Genomic DNA, 20,130 nt, shown 5'->3' with positions numbered 1-20,130 from the left:
TCCTCACATTCTGTGATCTTCTTAGTCTGTGTAGTATCTCTCCTCACATTCTAGGATCTCCTTAGTCTATGTACTGTCTCTCCTCACATTCCGTGATCTCCTTAGTCTGTGTAGTGTCTCTCCTCACATTCTAGGATCTCCTTAGTCTATGTACTGTCTCTCCTCACATTCCGTGATCTCCTTAGTCTGTGTAGTGTCTCTCCTCACAGTCTGGGATCTCCTTAGTCTGTGTAGTGTCTCTCCTCACATTCTGTGATCTTCTTAGTCTGTGTAGTGTCTCTCCTCAAATTATGGGATCTCCTTAGTCTGTGTAGTGTCTCTCCTCACATTCTAGGATCTCCTTAGTCTGTGTAGTGTCTCTCCTCACAGGCTGTGATCTACTTAGTCTGTGTAGTGTCTCTCCTCACATTCTGTGATCTCCTTAGTCTGTGTAGTGTCTCTCCTCACATTCTGGGATCTACTTAGTCTGTGTAGTGTCTCTCCTCCCATTCTGGGATCTCCTTAGTCTGTGTAGTGTCTCTCCTCACATTCTGGGATCTCCTTAGTCTGTGTAGTGTCTCTCCTCACATTCTGGGATCTCCTTAGTCTGTGTAGTGTCTCTCCTCACATTCTAGGATCTCCTTAGTCTGTGTAATGTCTCTCCTCACATTCTAGGATCTCCTTAGTCTGTGTAGTGTCTCTCCTCACATTCTGGGATCTCCTTAGTCTGTGTAGTGTCTCTCCTCACATTCTGGGATCTCCTTAGTCTGTGTAGTGTCTCTCCTCACATTCTGGGATCTCCTTAGTCTGTGTAGTGTCTCTCCTCACATTCTAGGATCTCCTTAGTCTGTGTAATGTCTCTCCTCACATTCTAGGATCTCCTTAGTCTGTGTAGTGTCTCTCCTCACATTCTAGGATCTCCTTAGTCTGTGTAGTGTCTCTCCTCACATTCTGGGATCTCCTTAGTCTGTGTAGTATCTCTCCTCACATTCTGTGATTTCCTTAGTCTGTGTAGTGTCTCTCCTCACATTCTGGGATCTCCTTAGTCTGTGTAGTATCTCTCCTCACATTCTGGGATCTCCTTAGTCTGTGTAGTGTCTCTCCTCACATTCTGTGATCTCCTTAGTCTGTGTAGTGTCTCTCCTCACATTCTGTGATCTTCTTAGTCTGTGTAGTGTCTTTCCTCACATTCTGGGATCTCCTTAGTCTGTGTAGTATCTCTCCTCAGTCTGTGATCTTCTTAGTCTGTGTAGTGTCTCTCCTCACATTCTGTGATCTCCTTAGTCTGTGTAGTGTCTCTCCTCACATTCTAGGATCTCCTTAGTCTGTGTAGTGTCTCTCCTCACAGGCTGTGATCTACTTAGTCTGTGTAGTGTCTCTCCTCACATTCTGTGATCTTCTTAGTCTGTGTAGTATCTCTCCTCACATTCTAGGATCTCCTTAGTCTATGTACTGTCTCTCCTCACATTCCGTGATCTCCTTAGTCTGTGTAGTGTCTCTCCTCACATTCTAGGATCTCCTTAGTCTATGTACTGTCTCTCCTCACATTCCGTGATCTCCTTAGTCTGTGTAGTGTCTCTCCTCACAGTCTGGGATCTCCTTAGTCTGTGTAGTGTCTCTCCTCACATTCTGTGATCTTCTTAGTCTGTGTAGTGTCTCTCCTCAAATTATGGGATCTCCTTAGTCTGTGTAGTGTCTCTCCTCACATTCTAGGATCTCCTTAGTCTGTGTAGTGTCTCTCCTCACAGGCTGTGATCTACTTAGTCTGTGTAGTGTCTCTCCTCACATTCTGTGATCTCCTTAGTCTGTGTAGTGTCTCTCCTCACATTCTGGGATCTACTTAGTCTGTGTAGTGTCTCTCCTCACATTCTGGGATCTCCTTAGTCTGTGTAGTGTCTCTCCTCACATTCTGGGATCTCCTTAGTCTGTGTAGTGTCTCTCCTCACATTCTGGGATCTCCTTAGTCTGTGTAGTGTCTCTCCTCACATTCTAGGATCTCCTTAGTCTGTGTAATGTCTCTCCTCACATTCTAGGATCTCCTTAGTCTGTGTAGTGTCTCTCCTCACATTCTGGGATCTCCTTAGTCTGTGTAGTGTCTCTCCTCACATTCTGGGATCTCCTTAGTCTGTGTAGTGTCTCTCCTCACATTCTGGGATCTCCTTAGTCTGTGTAGTGTCTCTCCTCACATTCTAGGATCTCCTTAGTCTGTGTAATGTCTCTCCTCACATTCTAGGATCTCCTTAGTCTGTGTAGTGTCTCTCCTCACATTCTAGGATCTCCTTAGTCTGTGTAGTGTCTCTCCTCACATTCTGGGATCTCCTTAGTCTGTGTAGTATCTCTCCTCACATTCTGTGATTTCCTTAGTCTGTGTAGTGTCTCTCCTCACATTCTGGGATCTCCTTAGTCTGTGTAGTATCTCTCCTCACATTCTGGGATCTCCTTAGTCTGTGTAGTGTCTCTCCTCACATTCTGGGATCTACTTAGTCTGTGTAGTGTCTCTCCTCACATTCTAGGATCTCCTTAGTCTGTGTAGTATCTCTCCTCACATTCTGGGATCTCCTTAGTCTGTGTAGTGTCTCTCCTCACATTCTGTGATCTCCTTAGTCTGTGTAGTGTCTCTCCTCACATTCTGGGATCTCCTTAGTCTGTGTAGTGTCTCTCCTCACACTCTGTGATCTCCTTAGTCTGTGTAGTGTCTCTCCTCACATTCTGGGATCTCCTTAGTCTGTGTAGTGTCTCTCCTCACATTCTAGGATCTCCTTAGTCTGTGTAGTGTCTCTCCTCACATTCTAGGATCTCCTTAGTCTGTGTAGTGTCTCTCCTCACATTCTAGGATCTCCTTAGTCTGTGTAGTGTCTCTCCTCACATTCTGGGATCTACTTAGTCTGTGTAGTGTCTCTCCTCACATTCTGGGATCTACTTAGTCTGTGTAGTGTCTCTCCTCACATTCTAGGATCTCCTTAGTCTGTGTAGTGTCTCTCCTCACATTCTGGGATCTCCTTAGTCTGTGTAGTGTCTCTCCTCACATTCTGTGATCTTCTTAGTCTGTGTAGTGTCTTTCCTCACAGTCTGTGATCTCCTTAGTCTGTGTAGTGTCTCTCCTCACATTCTGTGATCTCCTTAGTCTTTGTAGTGTCTCTCCTCACAGTCTGTGATCTCCTTAGTCTGTGTAGTGTCTCTCCTCACACTCTGGGATCTCCTTAGTCTGTGTAGTGTCTCTCCTCACAGTCTGTGATCTCCTTAGTCTTTGTAGTGTCTCTCCTCACAGTCTGTGATCTCCTTAGTCTGTGTAGTGTCTCTCCTCACATTCTGGGATCTCCTTAGTCTGTGTAGTGTCTCTCCTCACATTCTAGGATCTCCTTAGTCTGTGCAGTGTCTCTCCTCACATTCTGGGATCTCCTTAGTCTGTGCAGTGTCTCTCCTCACATTCTGTGATCTCCTTAGTCTGTGTAGTGTCTCTCCTCACATTCTGTGATCTCCTTAGTCTGTGTAGTGTCTCTCCTCACATTCTGGGATCTCCTTAGTCTGTGTAGTATCTCTCCTCACATTCTAGGATCTCCTTAGTCTGAGTAGTGTCTCTCCTCGTATTCTGGGATCTCCTTAGTCTGTGTAGTGTCTCTCCTCACATTCTGGGATCTCCTTAGTCTGTGTAGTATCTCTCCTCACATTCTGTGATCTCCTTAGTCTGTGTAGTGTCTCTCCTCACATTCTGTGATCTCCTGGCAGGCACGATACTGCTTAAGGAACGTGTCTCTGACTGTGGAGCCCCCCTGACCAATCCTAAAGGAAGCAAGGGTCGTGCCCATATCCCCTCTTTCCACCATTCCCTAGGTGAGCCACTAATTGGGATGCCCAGCTGACCAACAGGATCGCAAGGGAAAGGGGGGTCCAGCCACACCTACAGGGGTTAAATTCAGTGCCCGGGGTCAGCGATTTCCTCTTTCCCTCTGGCTGCCCGACAGAAATAGACCGAAAATAGCGCAGATCACCTGGAGTCGCTCCTCTAGCCATCATCCCAGCGGGAGCCGGGGTCCCTCCATCACATGGAGTCGCTCCTCCGTCCGTCAATCGAGTGGGAGCCGAGGTCCCTCCATCACATGGAGTCGCTCTTCCTGCATCACACATCGGTGAGTTCTCCGAGGCCAATGCACACGACACCGTACATAATATCGGGCATAACGCAGTGGGGAACGAGCTAGCGTCAACCATTAAGGCATTAATTCATCAGCTGACGCGCTCTAGCGCTACACCAGAAGATAAAGCTACACCGCAGCTAGCGAGCCTTCACAAGGACGCGTTCTTCTGCGGTATTAGCCCCCTAGGGGCGCACATAGATCAGGAGACAAGAGACAAAAATCTGGAATAATGACTATATTGACATATGGTCCCTATTATCCCCCGACCAACTGACTATAGATAAAGAAAGGAGGACAAACGACCGTTCATCCTTCACAGACCATCTCTCAATGGCGCATCCAAAGGGTATCCCGTGTCCTCCATCGCTATGGGACACTGTAGCCAATCACTAATGCCTCTAATCCGTGCCTCCGTTACACCGGCTACCTGGCAGGTCTATGGTAAGGCTTGGGAGGAGTGGTGTTCACTAATCCAGGGTAGGCCCGTTCATAACTGCGACCGCGCAAGAAGCGAAGTGACGACGGAATTTTTGCTTCGGCTCAAAGAACAAGGGGCGTCGGGCACATCGGCACAACGGCATTTATCAGGGATAGCCTTCTTTTTTCAATTAGCAGGGTGGGTGGATGTGACGAAGTTCTTTGTCATTAAGCAAGCCATTAAAGGCTGGAAAAGGCTTCAACCTAGTCAGGAATGTCGTCGCCCCATGTCACTGAAATTACTACACGACATTATTGCAATATCCCCCTCAATATGCAAGTCTCCATACGAGGCGTCCCTCATATCAGCATCCTTCGCTATCGTTTTTTTCGGCGCGCTGCGCATTGGTGAATTGTTACCACGCTCAAAAACAGCAACTGAAGGCGGGTTACTCAACGAGGATTTAGTCGCGTGCGTAAATCCAAATGCGACCCCACCGGGAGGGGCACGTGGGTCCTGGTTAACTCAGCAGACGGCCCAGTATGCCCACTAAAAATAGTCAAACAGTACGCGCTGATCAGACACGCAAGCAGATTTTTTCTTTCCCATACGGACGGGTCCCCGCTTACCAAGTATCAATTCCAAGCAATGTTTAAACAGTGCTTAGCGAAAGCTGGGGAGAATCCGAAGGAATACGGGACCCATTCCTTCCGAATCAGGGCAGCCACTGAGGCAGCGAGGGCAGGAGTAACGGAGGCTGAAGTGCAGAGAATGGGTCGATGGAAGTCCGCTTGCTTTGCCAGATATATAAGACCGGATTTGCTGAAATAACACGTTTATCTATTACAGGCGACTGCAGACCGGCAGTCTGGGTAGTTGGTCACTCTTATATTTACTGGGCAGAAAAAAGAGCCATGATTCGACCAGGAGGAAAGAACCTGGGCTTCAGAAACGTTGAGGTCAATTGGAGAGGCATCAGAGGGCTAAGATGGCAACAAATTTTCCCGGAGATGGTGGACATCTCCAGGTCGGCCACGGGGCCGTTGGTAATGGTGATTCATGCTGGTGGCAATGATTTGGTGAAACGCAGTACGGTCGAACTACTAACCGATAACTCTGCACTGCTGAGGGCAGACGGAGTGCACCTTACGGACATTGGTCAAGACATTTTGTTGTCCGGGATACAGGACGGAGTGGATCAGGCCCTGAAGGTGATGGGTGGGGTCGGAGTCCTGTGTAGGCGGTACACATGATCCTCCGTGGCGGAAAATGGCGGAGAGGGGGCCAAGGTCGTAACAGCTCGTTGGCTGCACGCCGGTCGGTCGCAGACAAGGTTGCGGCGACGAGCTCGTAATGACATGGAAGGCCCCTTTTCTACCTATGAACTTAATAAACTGTGACCGACCTGTTTTCACCCCATCTAGGCCTGCCCGTGTTTTCATTTGGGGACTGGGGGGAAGAGGGGAGGGCACCGCTTCAAACATACGGGTCTCCACAGTCTGGCAAGCACGATACTGCTTAAGGAACGTGTCTCTGACTGTGGAGCCCCCCTGACCAATCCTAAAGGAAGCAAGGGTCGTGCCCATATCCCCTCTTTCCACCATTCCCTAGGTGAGCCACTAATTGGGATGCCCAGCTGACCAACGGGATGACAAGGGAAAGGGGGGTCCAGCCACACCTACAGGGGTTAAATTCAGTGCCCGGGGTCAGCGATTTCCTCTTTCCCTCTGGCTGCCCCTCTAGAAGCTTTTGTCCCACCCTCCCTCCCTTATATGCTCAGCACCCTCTTATTAGTTTTATTGTTTTTTTACCAGAATAATTGTGTGTTAACTGAATATATGAATATAGATGCAACCCTTGTATTTGAAATTACGTCACAGCGGAAAAAGGCGGAGAGGGGGCCAAGGTCGTAACAGCTCGTTGGCTGCACGCCGGTCGGTCGCAGACAAGGTTGCGGCGACGAGCTCGTAATGACATGGAAGGCCCCTTCTCTACCTATGAACTTAATAAACTGTGACCGACCTGTTTTCACCCCATCTAGGCCTGCCCGTGTTTTCATTTGGGGACTGGAGGGAAGAGGGGAGGGCACCGCTTCAAACATACGGGTCTCCACAGTCTTAGTCTGTGTAGTGTCTCTCCTCACAGTCTGTGATCTCCTTAGTCTGTGTAGTGTCTCTCCTCACAGTCTGTGATCTCCTTAGTCTGTGTAGTGTCTCTCCTCACAGTCTGTGATCTCCTTAGTCTGTGTAGTGTCTCTCCTCACAGTCTGTGATCTCCTTAGTCTGTGTAGTGTCTCTCCTCACATTCTAGGATCTCCTTAGTCTGTGTAGTGTCTCTCCTCACATTCTGGGATCTCCTTAGTCTGTGTAGTGTCTCTCCTCACATTCTGGGATCTACTTAGTCTGTGTAGTATCTCTCCTCACATTCTGGGATCTACTTAGTCTGTGTAGTGTCTCTCCTCACATTGTGGGATCTCCTTAGTCTGTGTAGTGTCTCTCCTCACATTCTAGGATCTCCTTAGTCTGTGTAGTGTCTCTCCTCACATTCTAGGATCTCCTTAGTCTGTGTAGTGTCTCTCCTCACAGTCTGTGATCTCCTTAGTCTGTGTAGTGTCTCTCCTCACATTCTGGGATCTCCTTAGTCTGTGTAGTGTCTCTCCTCACATGCTGGGATCTCCTTAGTCTGTGCAGTGTCTCTCCTCACATTCTGGGATCTCCTTAGTCTGTGCAGTGTCTCTCCTCACATTCTGGGATCTCCTTAGTCTGTGTAGTATCTCTCCTCACATTCTAGGATCTCCTTAGTCTGTGTAGTGTCTCTCCTCACATTCTGGGATCTACTTAGTCTGTGTAGTGTCTCTCCTCACAGTCTGTGATCTCCTTAGTCTGTGTAGTGTCTCTCCTCACAGTCTGTGATCTCCTTAGTCTGTGTAGTGTCTCTCCTCACATTCTGTGATCTCTTTAGTCTGTGTAGTGTCTCTCCTCACATTCTGTGATCTCCTTAGTCTGTGTAGTGTCTCTCCTCACATTCTGGCATCTCCTTAGTCTGTGTAGTGTCTCGCCTCACATTCTGGGATCTCCTTAGTCTGTGTAGTGTCTCTCCTCACAGTCTGTGATCTCCTTAGTCTGTGTAGTGTCTCTCTTCACATTCTAGGATCTCCTTAGTCTGTGTAGTGTCTCTCCTCACATTCTGTGATCTCCTTAGTCTGTGTAGTGTCTCTCCTCACATTCTGTGATCTCCTTAGTCTGTGTAGTGTCTCTCCTCACATTCTGGGATCTACTTAGTCTGTGTAGTGTCTCTCCTCACATTCTGTGATCTCCTTAGTCTGTGTAGTGTCTCTCCTCACAGTCTGGGATCTACTTAGTCTGTGTAGTGTCTCTCCTCACATTCTAGGATCTCCTTAGTCTGTGTAGTGTCTCTCCTCACATTCTGGGATCTCCTTAGTCTGTGTAGTGTCTCTCCTCACATTCTGTGATCTCCTTAGTCTGTGTAGTGTCTCTCCTCACATTCTGTGATCTCTTTAGTCTGTGTAGTGTCTCTCCTCACATTCTGGGATCTCCTTAGTCTGTGTAGTGTCTCTCCTCACATTCTGTGATCTCCTTAGTCTGTGTAGTGTCTCTCCTCACATTCTGTGATCTCCTTAGTCTGTGTAGTGTCTCTCCTCACATTCTGTGATCTCTTTAGTCTGTGTAGTGTCTCTCCTCACATTCTGGGATCTCCTTAGTCTGTGTAGTGTCTCTCCTCACAGTCTGTGATCTCCTTAGTCTGTGAAGTGTCTCTCCTCACATTCTGGGATCTCCTTAGTCTGTGTAGTGTCTCTCCTCACATTCTGTGATCTTCTTAGTCTGTGTAGTGTCTCTCCTCACATTCTGTGATCTCCTTAGTCTGTGTAGTGTCTCTCCTCACATTCTGGGATCTCCTTAGTCTGTGTAGTGTCTCTCCTCACATTCTGGGATCTCCTTAGTCTGTGTAGTGTCTCTCCTCACATTCTGGGATCTCCTTAGTCTGTTTAGTGTCTCTCCTCACATTCTGGGATCTCCTTAGTCTGTGTAGTGTCTCTCCTCACATTCTGGGACCTCCTTAGTCTGTGTAGTGTCTCTCCTCACATTCTGGGATCTCCTTAGTCTGTGTAGTGTCTCTCCTCACATTCTAGGATCTCCTTAGTCTGTGTAGTGTCTCTCCTCACAGTCTGTGATCTCCTTAGTCTGTGTAGTGTCTCTCCTCACATTCTGTGATCTCCTTAGTCTGTGTAGTGTCTCTCCTCACATTCTGTGATCTCCTTAGTCTGTGTAGTGTCTCTCCTCACAGTCTGTGATCTCCTTAGTCTGTGTAGTGTCTCTCCTCACATTCTGGGATCTCCTTAGTCTGTGTAGTGTCTCTCCTCACATTCTGGGATCTTCTTAGTCTGTGTAGTGTCTCTCCTCACATTCTGTGATCTCCTTAGTCTGTGTAGTGTCTCTCCTCACATTCTGTGATCTCCTTAGTCTGTGTAGTGTCTCTCCTCACATTCTGTGATCTCCTTAGTCTGTGTAGTGTCTCTCCTCACATTCTGGGATCTTCTTAGTCTGTGCAGTGTCTCTCCTCACATTCTGTGATCTCCTTAGTTTGTGTAGTGTCTCTCCTCACATTCTGTGATCTCCTTAGTCTGTGTAGTGTCTCTCTTCACATTCTAGGATCTCCTTAGTCTGTGTAGTGTCTTTCCTCACAGTCTGTGATCTCCTTAGTCTGTGTAGTGTCTCTCCTCACATTCTAGGATCTCCTTAGTCTGTGTAGTGTCTCTCCTCACAGTCTGTGATCTCCTTAGTCTGTGTAGTGTCTCTCCTCACAGTCTAGGATCTCCTTAGTCTGTGTAGTGTCTCTCCTCACATTCTGTGATCTCCTTAGTCTGTGTAGTGTCTCTCCTCACATTCTGTGATCTCCTTAGTCTGTGTAGTGTCTCTCCTCACATTCTGTGATCTCCTTAGTCTGTGTAGTGTCTCTCCTCACAGTCTATGATCTCCTTAGTCTGTGTAGTGTCTCTCCTCACATTCTGGGATCTCCTTAGTCTGTGTAGTGTCTCTCCTCACAGTCTGTGATCTCCTTAGTCTGTGTAGTGTCTCTCCTCACATTCTGTGATCTCCTTAGTCTGTGTAGTGTCTCTCCTCACATTCTAGGATCTCCTTAGTTTGTGTAGTGTCTCTCCTCACATTCTGTGATCTTCTTAGTCTGTGTAGTGTCTCTCCTCACATTCTGTGATCTTCTTAGTCTGTGTAGTGTCTCTCCTCACAGTCTGTGATCTCCTTAGTCTGTGTAGTGTCTCTCCTCACATTCTGTGATCTTCTTAGTCTGTGTAGTGTCTCTCCTCACATTCTGTGATCTCCTTAGTCTGTGTAGTGTCTCTCCTCACATTCTGTGATCTTCTTAGTCTGTGTAGTGTCTCTCCTCACATTCTAGGATCTCCTTAGTCTGTGTAGTGTCTCTCCTCACAGTCTGTGATCTCCTTAGTCTGTGTAGTGTCTCTCCTCACATTCTAGGATCTCCTTAGTCTGTGTAGTGTCTCTCCTCACATTCTGGGATCTCCTTAGTCTGTGTAGTGTCTCTCCTCACATTCTGGGATCTACTTAGTCTGTGTAGTGTCTCTCCTCACATTCTAGGATCTCCTTAGTCTGTGCAGTGTCTCTCCTCACATTCTGGGATCTCCTTAGTCTGTGTAGTGTCTCTCCTCACATTCTGGGATCTCCTTAGTCTGTGTAGTGTCTCTCCTCACATTCTGGGATCTCCTTAGTCTGTGTAGTGTCTTTCCTCACAGTCTGGGATCTCCTTAGTCTGTGTAGTGTCTTTCCTCACAGTCTGTGATCTCCTTAGTCTGTGTAGTGTCTCTCCTCACATTCTGGGATCTCCTTAGTCTGTGTAGTGTCTTTCCTCACAGTCTGGGATCTCCTTAGTCTGTGTAGTGTCTTTCCTCACAGTCTGTGATCTCCTTAGTCTGTGTAGTGTCTTTCCTCACAGTCTGGGATCTCCTTAGTCTGTGTAGTGTCTCTCCTCACAGTCTATGATCTCCTTAGTCTGTGTAGTGTCTCTCCTCACATTCTAGGATCTCCTTAGTCTGTGTAGTGTCTCTCCTCACATTCTGGGTTCTCCTTAGTCTGTGTAGTGTCTCTCCTCACATTCTGGGATCTACTTAGTCTGTGTAGTGTCTCTCCTCACATTCTAGGATCTCCTTAGTCTGTGCAGTGTCTCTCCTCACATTCTAGGATCTCCTTAGTCTGTGTAGTGTCTCTCCTCACATTCTAGGATCTCCTTAGTCTGTGTAGTGTCTCTCCTCACATTCTAGGATCTCCTTAGTCTGTGTAGTGTCTCTCCTCACATTCTGGGATCTACTTAGTCTGTGTAGTGTCTCTCCTCACATTTTGGGATCTACTTAGTCTGTGTAGTGTCTCTCTTCACATTCTAGGATCCCCTTAGTCTGTGTAGTGTCTCTCCTCACATTCTGGGATCTCCTTAGTCTGTGTAGTGTCTCTCCTCACATTCTAGGATCTCCTTAGTCTGTGTAGTGTCTCTCCTCACATTCTAGGATCTCCTTAGTCTGTGTAGTGTCTCTCCTCACATTCTAGGATCCCCTTAGTCTGTGTAGTGTCTCTCCTCACATTCTGGGATCTACTTAGTCTCTGTAGTGTCTCTCCTCACATTCTAGGATCCCCTTAGTCTGTGTAGTGTCTCTCCTCACATTCTGGGATCTCCTTAGTCTGTGTAGTGTCTCTCCTCACATTCTAGGATCTCCTTAGTCTGTGTAGTGTCTCTCCTCACATTCTGGGATCTCCTTAGTCTGTGTAGTGTCTCTCCTCACATTCTGGGATCTCCTTAGTCTGTGTAGTGTCTCTCCTCACATTCTGGGATCTCCTTAGTCTGTGTAATGTCTCTCCTCACATTCTGTGATCTCTTTAGTCTGTGTACTGTCTCTCCTCACATTCTGTGATCTCCTTAGTCTGTGTAGTGTCTCTCCTCACATTCTAGGATCTCCTTAGTCTGTGTAGTGTCTCTCCTCACATTCTGTGATCTCCTTAGTCTGTGTAGTGTCTCTCCTCACATTCTGGGATCTACTTAGTCTGTGTAGTGTCTCTCCTCACATTCTGGGATCTCCTTAGTCTGTGTAATGTCTCTCCTCACATTCTGTGATCTCTTTAGTCTGTGTAGTGTCTCTCCTCACATTCTGTGATCTCCTTAGTCTGTGTAGTGTCTCTCCTCACATTCTGGGATCTCCTTAGTCTGTGTAGTGTCTCTCCTCACATTCTAGGATCTCCTTAGTCTGTGTAGTGTCTCTCCTCACATTCTGGGATCTCCTTAGTTTGTGTAGTGTCTCTCCTCACATTCTGGGATCTCCTTAGTCTGTGTAGTGTCTCTCCTCACATTCTAGGATCTCCTTAGTCTGTGTAGTGTCTCTCCTCACAGTCTGTGATCTCCTTAGTTTGTGTAGTGTCTCTCCTCACATTCTGTGATCTTCTTAGTCTGTGTAGTGTCTCTCCTCACATTCTGTGATCTTCTTAGTCTGTGTAGTGTCTCTCCTCACAGTCTGTGATCTCCTTAGTCTGTGTAGTGTCTCTCCTCACATTCTGTGATCTTCTTAGTCTGTGTAGTGTCTCTCCTCACATTCTGTGATCTCCTTAGTCTGTGTAGTGTCTCTCCTCACATTCTGTGATCTTCTTAGTCTGTGTAGTGTCTCTCCTCACATTCTAGGATCTCCTTAGTCTGTGTAGTGTCTCTCCTCACAGTCTGTGATCTCCTTAGTCTGTGTAGTGTCTCTCCTCACATTCTAGGATCTCCTTAGTCTGTGTAGTGTCTCTCCTCACATTCTGGGATCTCCTTAGTCTGTGTAGTGTCTCTCCTCACATTCTGGGATCTACTTAGTCTGTGTAGTGTCTCTCCTCACATTCTAGGATCTCCTTAGTCTGTGCAGTGTCTCTCCTCACATTCTGGGATCTCCTTAGTCTGTGTAGTGTCTCTCCTCACATTCTGGGATCTCCTTAGTCTGTGTAGTGTCTCTCCTCACATTCTGGGATCTCCTTAGTCTGTGTAGTGTCTTTCCTCACAGTCTGGGATCTCCTTAGTCTGTGTAGTGTCTTTCCTCACAGTCTGTGATCTCCTTAGTCTGTGTAGTGTCTCTCCTCACATTCTGGGATCTCCTTAGTCTGTGTAGTGTCTTTCCTCACAGTCTGGGATCTCCTTAGTCTGTGTAGTGTCTTTCCTCACAGTCTGTGATCTCCTTAGTCTGTGTAGTGTCTTTCCTCACAGTCTGGGATCTCCTTAGTCTGTGTAGTGTCTCTCCTCACAGTCTATGATCTCCTTAGTCTGTGTAGTGTCTCTCCTCACATTCTAGGATCTCCTTAGTCTGTGTAGTGTCTCTCCTCACATTCTGGGATCTCCTTAGTCTGTGTAGTGTCTCTCCTCACATTCTGGGATCTACTTAGTCTGTGTAGTGTCTCTCCTCACATTCTAGGATCTCCTTAGTCTGTGCAGTGTCTCTCCTCACATTCTAGGATCTCCTTAGTCTGTGTAGTGTCTCTGCTCACATTCTAGGATCTCCTTAGTCTGTGTAGTGTCTCTCCTCACATTCTGGGATCTACTTAGTCTGTGTAGTGTCTCTCCTCACATTTTGGGATCTACTTAGTCTGTGTAGTGTCTCTCTTCACATTCTAGGATCCCCTTAGTCTGTGTAGTGTCTCTCCTCACATTCTGGGATCTCCTTAGTCTGTGTAGTGTCTCTCCTCACATTCTAGGATCTCCTTAGTCTGTGTAGTGTCTCTCCTCACATTCTAGGATCTCCTTAGTCTGTGTAGTATCTCTCCTCACATTCTAGGATCCCCTTAGTCTGTGTAGTGTCTCTCCTCACATTCTGGGATCTCCTTAGTCTGTGTAGTGTCTCTCCTCACATTCTAGGATCTCCTTAGTCTGTGTAGTTTCTCTCCTCACATTCTGGGATCTCCTTAGTCTGTGTAGTGTCTCTCCTCACATTCTGGGATCTCCTTAGTCTGTGCAGTGTCTCTCCTCACATTCTGGGATCTACTTAGTCTGTGTAGTGTCTCTCCTCACATTCTGGGATCTCCTTAGTCTGTGTAATGTCTCTCCTCACATTCTGTGATCTCTTTAGTCTGTGTAGTGTCTCTCCTCACATTCTGTGATCTCCTTAGTCTGTGTAGTGTCTCTCCTCACATTCTGGGATCTCCTTAGTCTGTGTAGTGTCTCTCCTCACATTCTAGGATCTCCTTAGTCTGTGTAGTGTCTCTCCTCACATTCTGGGATCTCCTTAGTCTGTGTAGTGTCTCTCCTCACATTCTGGGATCTCCTTAGTCTGTGTAGTGTCTCTCCTCACATTCTAGGATCTCCTTAGTCTGTGTAGTGTCTCTCCTCACATTCTAGGATCCCCTTAGTCTGTGTAGTGTCTCTCCTCACATTCTAGGATCTCCTTAGTCTGTGTAGTGTCTCTCCTCACATTCTAGGATCTCCTTAGTCTGTGTAGTGTCTCTCCTCACATTCTAGGATCTCCTTAGTCTGTGTAGTGTCTCTCCTCACATTCTAGGATCTCCTTAGTCTGTGTAGTGTCTCTCCTCACATTCTGTGATCTCCTTAGTCTGTGTACTGTCTCTCCTCACATTCTCGGATCTCCTTAGTCTGTGTAGTGTCTCTCCTCACATTCTAGGATCTCCTTAGTCTGTGTAGTGTCTCTCCTCACATTCTAGGATCCCCTTAGTCTCTGTAGTGTCTCTCCTCACATTCTAGGATCTCCTTAGTCTGTGTAGTGTCTCTCCTCACATTCTAGGATCTCCTTAGTCTGTGTACTGTCTCTCCTCACATTCTAGGATCTCCTTAGTCTGTGTAGTAGTGTCTCGCCTCACGTTTTGGTCCTCACCTGCAGGAACTGGAAGTCGTCCTGCTCCTGGAGGAGGCTCTGCACTTTGCTCCTCAGCCTCTCGTACTCATGACGTTTTTTGGTCAGGACACTCTGTGTGTAGTTAAATTTGCTGGTGACTTTTTTCTCTTCCTCTTCGATCTTCGCCATCGCTTTGCGCCGCTCTTCATCGATCAGACACTTGATCTCGTCATACTCCGCCTCCAGTAGCTCTTTTTTCTTTCTGGTGCTTTCCTGAAAACAAACAAAAAAAAAATTAATATGTGTCGCTCCTCAGGGGTGGGGCCTTTTACCAGACTCCGCCCACTCACCAAAAGCTGCCTCTGCTCAATCTGCACCTCCTCCACTGTGCTCGTTGCCTTCTCAATCTTCTGGTTCATAGATCTCAACACATTCATGTAATGTAGCTGAAAAGAGATCAAATCACAGGGACATCAAGACACTGCGGCCCCCGCACCTCACAATCCCACGTGTTCTCCTCTCCTTTGTGTTATACACCATGTGTTCCTCTCCTCTATACAGTGTGTGTGTGTACGGGGCCCTCACCTCCTGTATAGCACACGTCCTGCACTGTGTACGGGGGGCCCTCACCTCCTGTGTAGCACACGTCCTGCACTGTGTACGGGGGGCCCTCACCTCCTGTATAGCACACATCCTGCACTGTGTACTGGGGGCCCTCACCTCCTGTATAGCACACGTCCTGCATTGTGTACGGGGGGCTCACCTCCTGTATAGCACACGTCCTGCACTGTGTACGGGGGGCCCTCACCTCCTGTGTAGCACACGTCATGCACTGTGTACGGGGGGCCCTCACCTCCTGTATAGCACACGTCATGCACTGTGTACGGGGGGCCCTCACCTCCTGTATAGCATACGTCCTGCACTGTGTACGGGGGGCTCACCTCCTGATTAGCACACGTCCTGCACTGTGTACGGGGGGCTCACCTCTTGTATAGTACACGTCCTGCATTGTGTACGGGGGGCTCACCTCTTGTATAGCACACGTCATGCACTGTGTACGGGGGGCTCACCTCCTGATTAGCACACGTCCTGCACTGTGTACGGGGGGCTCAGCTCCTGTATAGCACACGTCCTGCACTCTGTACGGGGGGCTCACCTCTTGTATAGCACACGTCATGCACTGTGTACGGGGGGCTCACCTCCTTCTGGCGCTTGGCCTCCTCCACGGGGTAGGTCTTGCAGGCCTTGTGGCTCATGGCACAGTAGCAGCACACACACTGGCCGTGGTCCCAGCAGTAGTGGTCCATCAGCTTGTTGTGTTCCGCACACTTCCTCTTCTTCAGGTCCCCCAGCGGTTGGCTGAGCAAGTGGTCCAGGAACGCCGGGCTCGTCAGGTGAGGCTGCAGGTGCTCCTGGCAGAAGGAGGCCATGCAGGTGAGGCAGGTCTTGGAGGCTGCCACCTTCCTGCAGCTGTCACACAGCACCGTCCCCATGTCTGGAGCCTGAGGCTCATGGTCTTCCTCCTCCTCCACCTCCTCGTCCTCATTCTCAGCTGGGGTATCGGGGTCTTCTTTGCGGACGGTCCTCAGCTGGTTCACTAGGTTAGTCAGTACGGTGTTCTTCTTGAGTTCAGGCTTACTGGAGAAGACCTCCCGGCACTGGGGGCAGCTGTACGAGGACTCCTCTGCCCCCTTCCAGGTGAGGTCCAGGCACTGGAGGCAGAAGTTGTGGGCACAGGGCAGAGTGACGGGTGTGGTGAAGTAACTCAGACAGATGGAGCAGGTGAGCTCCTCCGCCACCTTGTCCAGAGACATCGCCATTACCCTGTATATGGAGCTCTGCAGCCACACGTCCTCTTCCCCTGTATATGGAGCTCTGTCCTGAAGCCACACGTCCTCCTCCCCCTGTATCTGGAGCTCTGGCCTGCAGCCGCACGTCCTCCTCCCCCTGTATCTGGAGCTCTGGCCTGCAGCCGCACGTCCTCCTCCCCCTGTATCTGGAGCTCTGGCCTGCAGCCGCACGTCCTCCTCCCCCTGTATACAGAGATCTGTCCTGCAGTCACACGTCCTCTTCCCCTGTATCTGGAGCTCTGTCCTGCAGCCGCATGTCCTCCTCCCCAGCCACACGTCCTCCTCCCCCTGTACACACCCAGGCTCAAGTTTCGATTCACACTCTCTGACTCACAACCAAGAAGGAGAGAAAAGGAAAACAAGAGACACAGCCCAGGGAGGAGGAGGGGGAGTCGGGGAGAGACACAGCCCAGGGAGGAGGAGGGGGAGTCGGGGAGAGACACAGCCCAGGGAGGGGGAGGGGGAGTCGGGGAGAGACACAGCCCAGGGAGAGGGAGTCGGAGACACAGACACAGCCCAGGGAGGGGGAGTAGGAGAGAGAGACACAGCCCAGGGAGGGGGAGTCAGAGAGAGAGGCACAGCCCAGGGAGGGGGAGTCAGAGAGAGAGGCACAGCCCAGGGAGGGGGAGTCAGAGAGAGAGGCACAGCCCAGGGAGGGGGAGTCAGAGAGAGAGGCACAGCCCAGGGAGGGGGAGTCAGAGAGAGAGGCACAGCCCAGGGAGGGGGAGTCGGGGAGAGACACAGCCCAGGGAGGGGGAGTCGGAGACACAGACACAGCCCAGGGAGGGGGAGTAGGAGAGAGAGACACAGCCCAGGGAGGGGGAGTCGGGGAGAGACACAGCCCAGGGAGGGGGAGTAGGAGAGAGAGACACAGCCCAGGGAGGGGGAGTCAGAGAGAGAGGCACAGCCCAGGGAGGGGGAGTCGGGGAGAGACACAGCCCAGGGAGGGGGAGTCGGAGACACAGACACAGCCCAGGGAGGGGGAGTCGGGGAGAGACACAGCCCAGGGAGGGGGAGTAGGAGAGAGAGACACAGCCCAGGGAGGGGGAGTCGGGGAGAGACACAGCCCAGGGAGGGGGAGTCGGGGAGAGACGCGGCCCAGGGAGGGGGAGTAGGAGAGAGAGACACAGCCCAGGGAGGGGGAGTCGGAGATACAGACACAGCCCAGGGAGGGGAGTCAGAGAGAGAGACACAGCCCAGGGAGGGGGAGTCGGGGAGAGAGACACAGCCCAGGGAGGGGGAGTCGGAGACACAGACACAGCCCAGGGAGGGGGAGTCGGGGAGAGACACGGCCCAGGGAGGGGGAGTCGGAGACAGAGACACAGCCCAGGGAGGGGGAGTCGGAGATACAGACACAGCCCAGGGAGGGGAGTCAGAGAGAGAGACACAGCCCAGGGAGGGGGAGTCGGGGAGAGAGACACAGCCCAGGGAGGGGGAGTCGGAGACACAGACACAGCCCAGGGAGGGGGAGTAGGAGAGAGAGACACAGCCCAGGGAGGGGGAGTCAGAGAGAGAGGCACAGCCCAGGGAGGGGGAGTCGGGGAGAGACACAGCCCAGGGAGGGGGAGTCGGAGACACAGACACAGCCCAGGGAGGGGGAGTAGGAGAGAGAGACACAGCCCAGGGAGGGGGAGTCGGGGAGAGACGCGGTCCAGGGAGGGGGAGTAGGAGAGAGAGACACAGCCCAGGGAGGGGGAGTCGGGGAGAGACACGGCCCAGGGAGGGGGAGTCGGAGACAGAGACACAGCCCAGGGAGGGGGAGTCGGAGATACAGACACAGCCCAGGGAGGGGAGTCAGAGAGAGAGACACAGCCCAGGGAGGGGGAGTCGGGGAGAGAGACACAGCCCAGGGAGGGGGAGTCGGGGAGAGACACGGCCCAGGGAGGGGGAGTCGGAGACAGAGACACAGCCCAGGGAGGGGAGTCAGAGAGAGACACAGCCCAGGGAGGGGGAGTCGGAGAGAGATACACAGCCCAGGGAGGGGGAGTCAGAGAGAGAGGCACAGCTCAGGGAGGGGAGTCAGAGAGAGAGGCACAGCTCAGGGAGGGGGAATCGGGGAAAGAGGCACAGCCCAGGGAGGGGGAGTCGGAGACAGAGACACAGCCCAGGGAGGGGAGTCAGAGAGAGAGAGACACAGCCCAGGGAGGGGGAGTCGGAGAGAGAGACACAGCCCAGGGAGGGGGAGTCGGAGAGAGACACAGCACAGGGAGGGGGAGTCGGAGAGAGACACAGCCCAGGGAGGGGGAGTCGGAGAGAGACACAGCCCAGGGAGGGGGAGTCGGAGAGAGACACAGCCCAGGGAGGGGGAGTCGGAGAGTGTCACAAACCACCGGGGGGGTCACTCAGAAATCCCCCGCGCTGGCTACCAGTACGTCACAATCGGGGGGTAACAAGTGGGGGGTCACCCCTCCTTTATACCTCCCGACCGACAGACAGAGCACGTGACGCGCTCTCTAGCGCCCCTCTTATAGTCAGGCCAATTATGGAATTGCCCGACAATAAGCAAGGAGGCCGCTATACTACTTATGCCGATTATTGAAGGGTCCCCGGTGAGAGTAGGGTATATATTCCCCCGACCTCCGCGGGCGGAATATATAAAACCTCCCTGAATCTCACTGGCCTCCCCACAATAATCCTTGGCACAACTCGCTGCCACCAACCGATTTACGGTAACTATTAGCCGAACACACAGACGTGGGATTCAAGATCGAGATAACAGAACAGCCCAAGATTAATTATATAATTTAATCAGCCTAAAGCACACTAGAAACTACAATATATACAATAGGGAATCTACAGAATATACAGTTATGTCAGAGTACAGTTACAATCAAAGCATAGGTTACAAACAGGCATACACAGTTCCAGCAGTTACCTTGTTGCGTCTGGCCACAGGGGGGCGCTGTACCCAGGTTTCTAGGATCCTTCCCACAGATGTTTCCTACACGTGCCCCCAGCGAAAAGAACACTGGAAAATGGCCGAAGTAGGGTTATCAACCTGGCCAAATCCAGGTCCCCTCCTACCTTCGTGACCTCACAGGGAGCACTGCTCCACCCCTGGCTTGAGTTATGGACAATATCCCAACATGGAATATGGGCCATAACTTTGCCTGGGAGCGTCGTAGGCGGACGCCAATGCTCTCATTGTGACAGTTATGAATTTAGCTACAGAACGAGGGGACTCATGACCTGTCTGCCAGTTCCCCACTGGCTGATATCACGCCTGGGGCATTTCCCAATGTCCTGCTCCCATAAAAAGGGTGTGCCGGCATCGTCCGCATGCGGAGACACCATTTTTATGGTTGCCATATTTATCGGAAATATGGCTTGCGAGATATGAACCATTTTTTACTGGAGTCGTTCTGTCTGGCTACTTCCAGAGCCTTGCTAATTAGATAGCAGCTCCTACTACAGGGTGACGGCAGGGAGTCATCCTGTGTCCATTGTTCCCACACCACCTCATCTCCATATCACAGGACATGGCCATGGAGGTGTAAGTGGAACACTGAGAACAAGAAGGGAGGGGGGCACTGCCAGGGAGTGATGAGGGACTATGACTGGAGTCATAATTCATCTTCATATCCCGGGATTTGCCTCACAGAGAGAGACACAGCCCAGGGAGGGGGAGTCGGGGAGAGACACGGCCCAGGGAGGGGGAGTCGGAAACAGAGACACAGCCCAGGGAGGGGAGTCAGAGAGAGGCACATTCCAGGGAGGGGGAGTCGGAGAGAGACACAGCCCAGGGAGGGGGAGTCAGAGAGAGAGGCACAGCCCAGGGAGGCGGAGTCGGAGAGAGACACAGCCCAGGGAGGGGGAGTCGGAGAGGGAGACACAGCTCAGGGAGGGGGAGTAGGAGAGGGAGACACAGCCCAGGGAGGGGGAGTCGGAGAGAGGCACAGCCCAGGG

General features: G+C 50.6%; 1 protein-coding gene across 2 annotated transcripts in view; it reads right to left on the bottom strand.

Annotated features, from left to right (window-relative positions):
* The window catches only part of LOC142312549 (E3 ubiquitin/ISG15 ligase TRIM25-like), a 51,027-nt gene extending 34,425 nt beyond the window's left edge, over window positions 1–16,602 (bottom strand). Inside the window, exons 1-3 of one of the 2 annotated variants that reach the window (XM_075351536.1) lie at window positions 15,574–16,602; window positions 14,725–14,820; window positions 14,414–14,647 (exon numbers count right to left, since the gene is read on the bottom strand). In XM_075351536.1, coding sequence (XP_075207651.1) covers window positions 14,414–14,647; window positions 14,725–14,820; window positions 15,574–16,194 — 951 coding nt within the window. In that variant the 5' untranslated portion in view covers window positions 16,195–16,602. The remainder of the gene's footprint in view (window positions 1–14,413; window positions 14,648–14,724; window positions 14,821–15,573) is intronic. The other variant, XM_075351535.1, reaches the window with a different exon arrangement.
* Between the last annotated feature and the right edge of the window lie 3,528 nt (window positions 16,603–20,130).

This window comes from Anomaloglossus baeobatrachus, chromosome 5 (assembly GCF_048569485.1).
Source record: "Anomaloglossus baeobatrachus isolate aAnoBae1 chromosome 5, aAnoBae1.hap1, whole genome shotgun sequence".
NCBI classification, from domain to species: domain Eukaryota; kingdom Metazoa; phylum Chordata; class Amphibia; order Anura; family Aromobatidae; genus Anomaloglossus; species Anomaloglossus baeobatrachus.
Note: the sequence above shows the minus strand (reverse complement) of the source record. Positions and strands in the feature narration are given on the sequence as shown.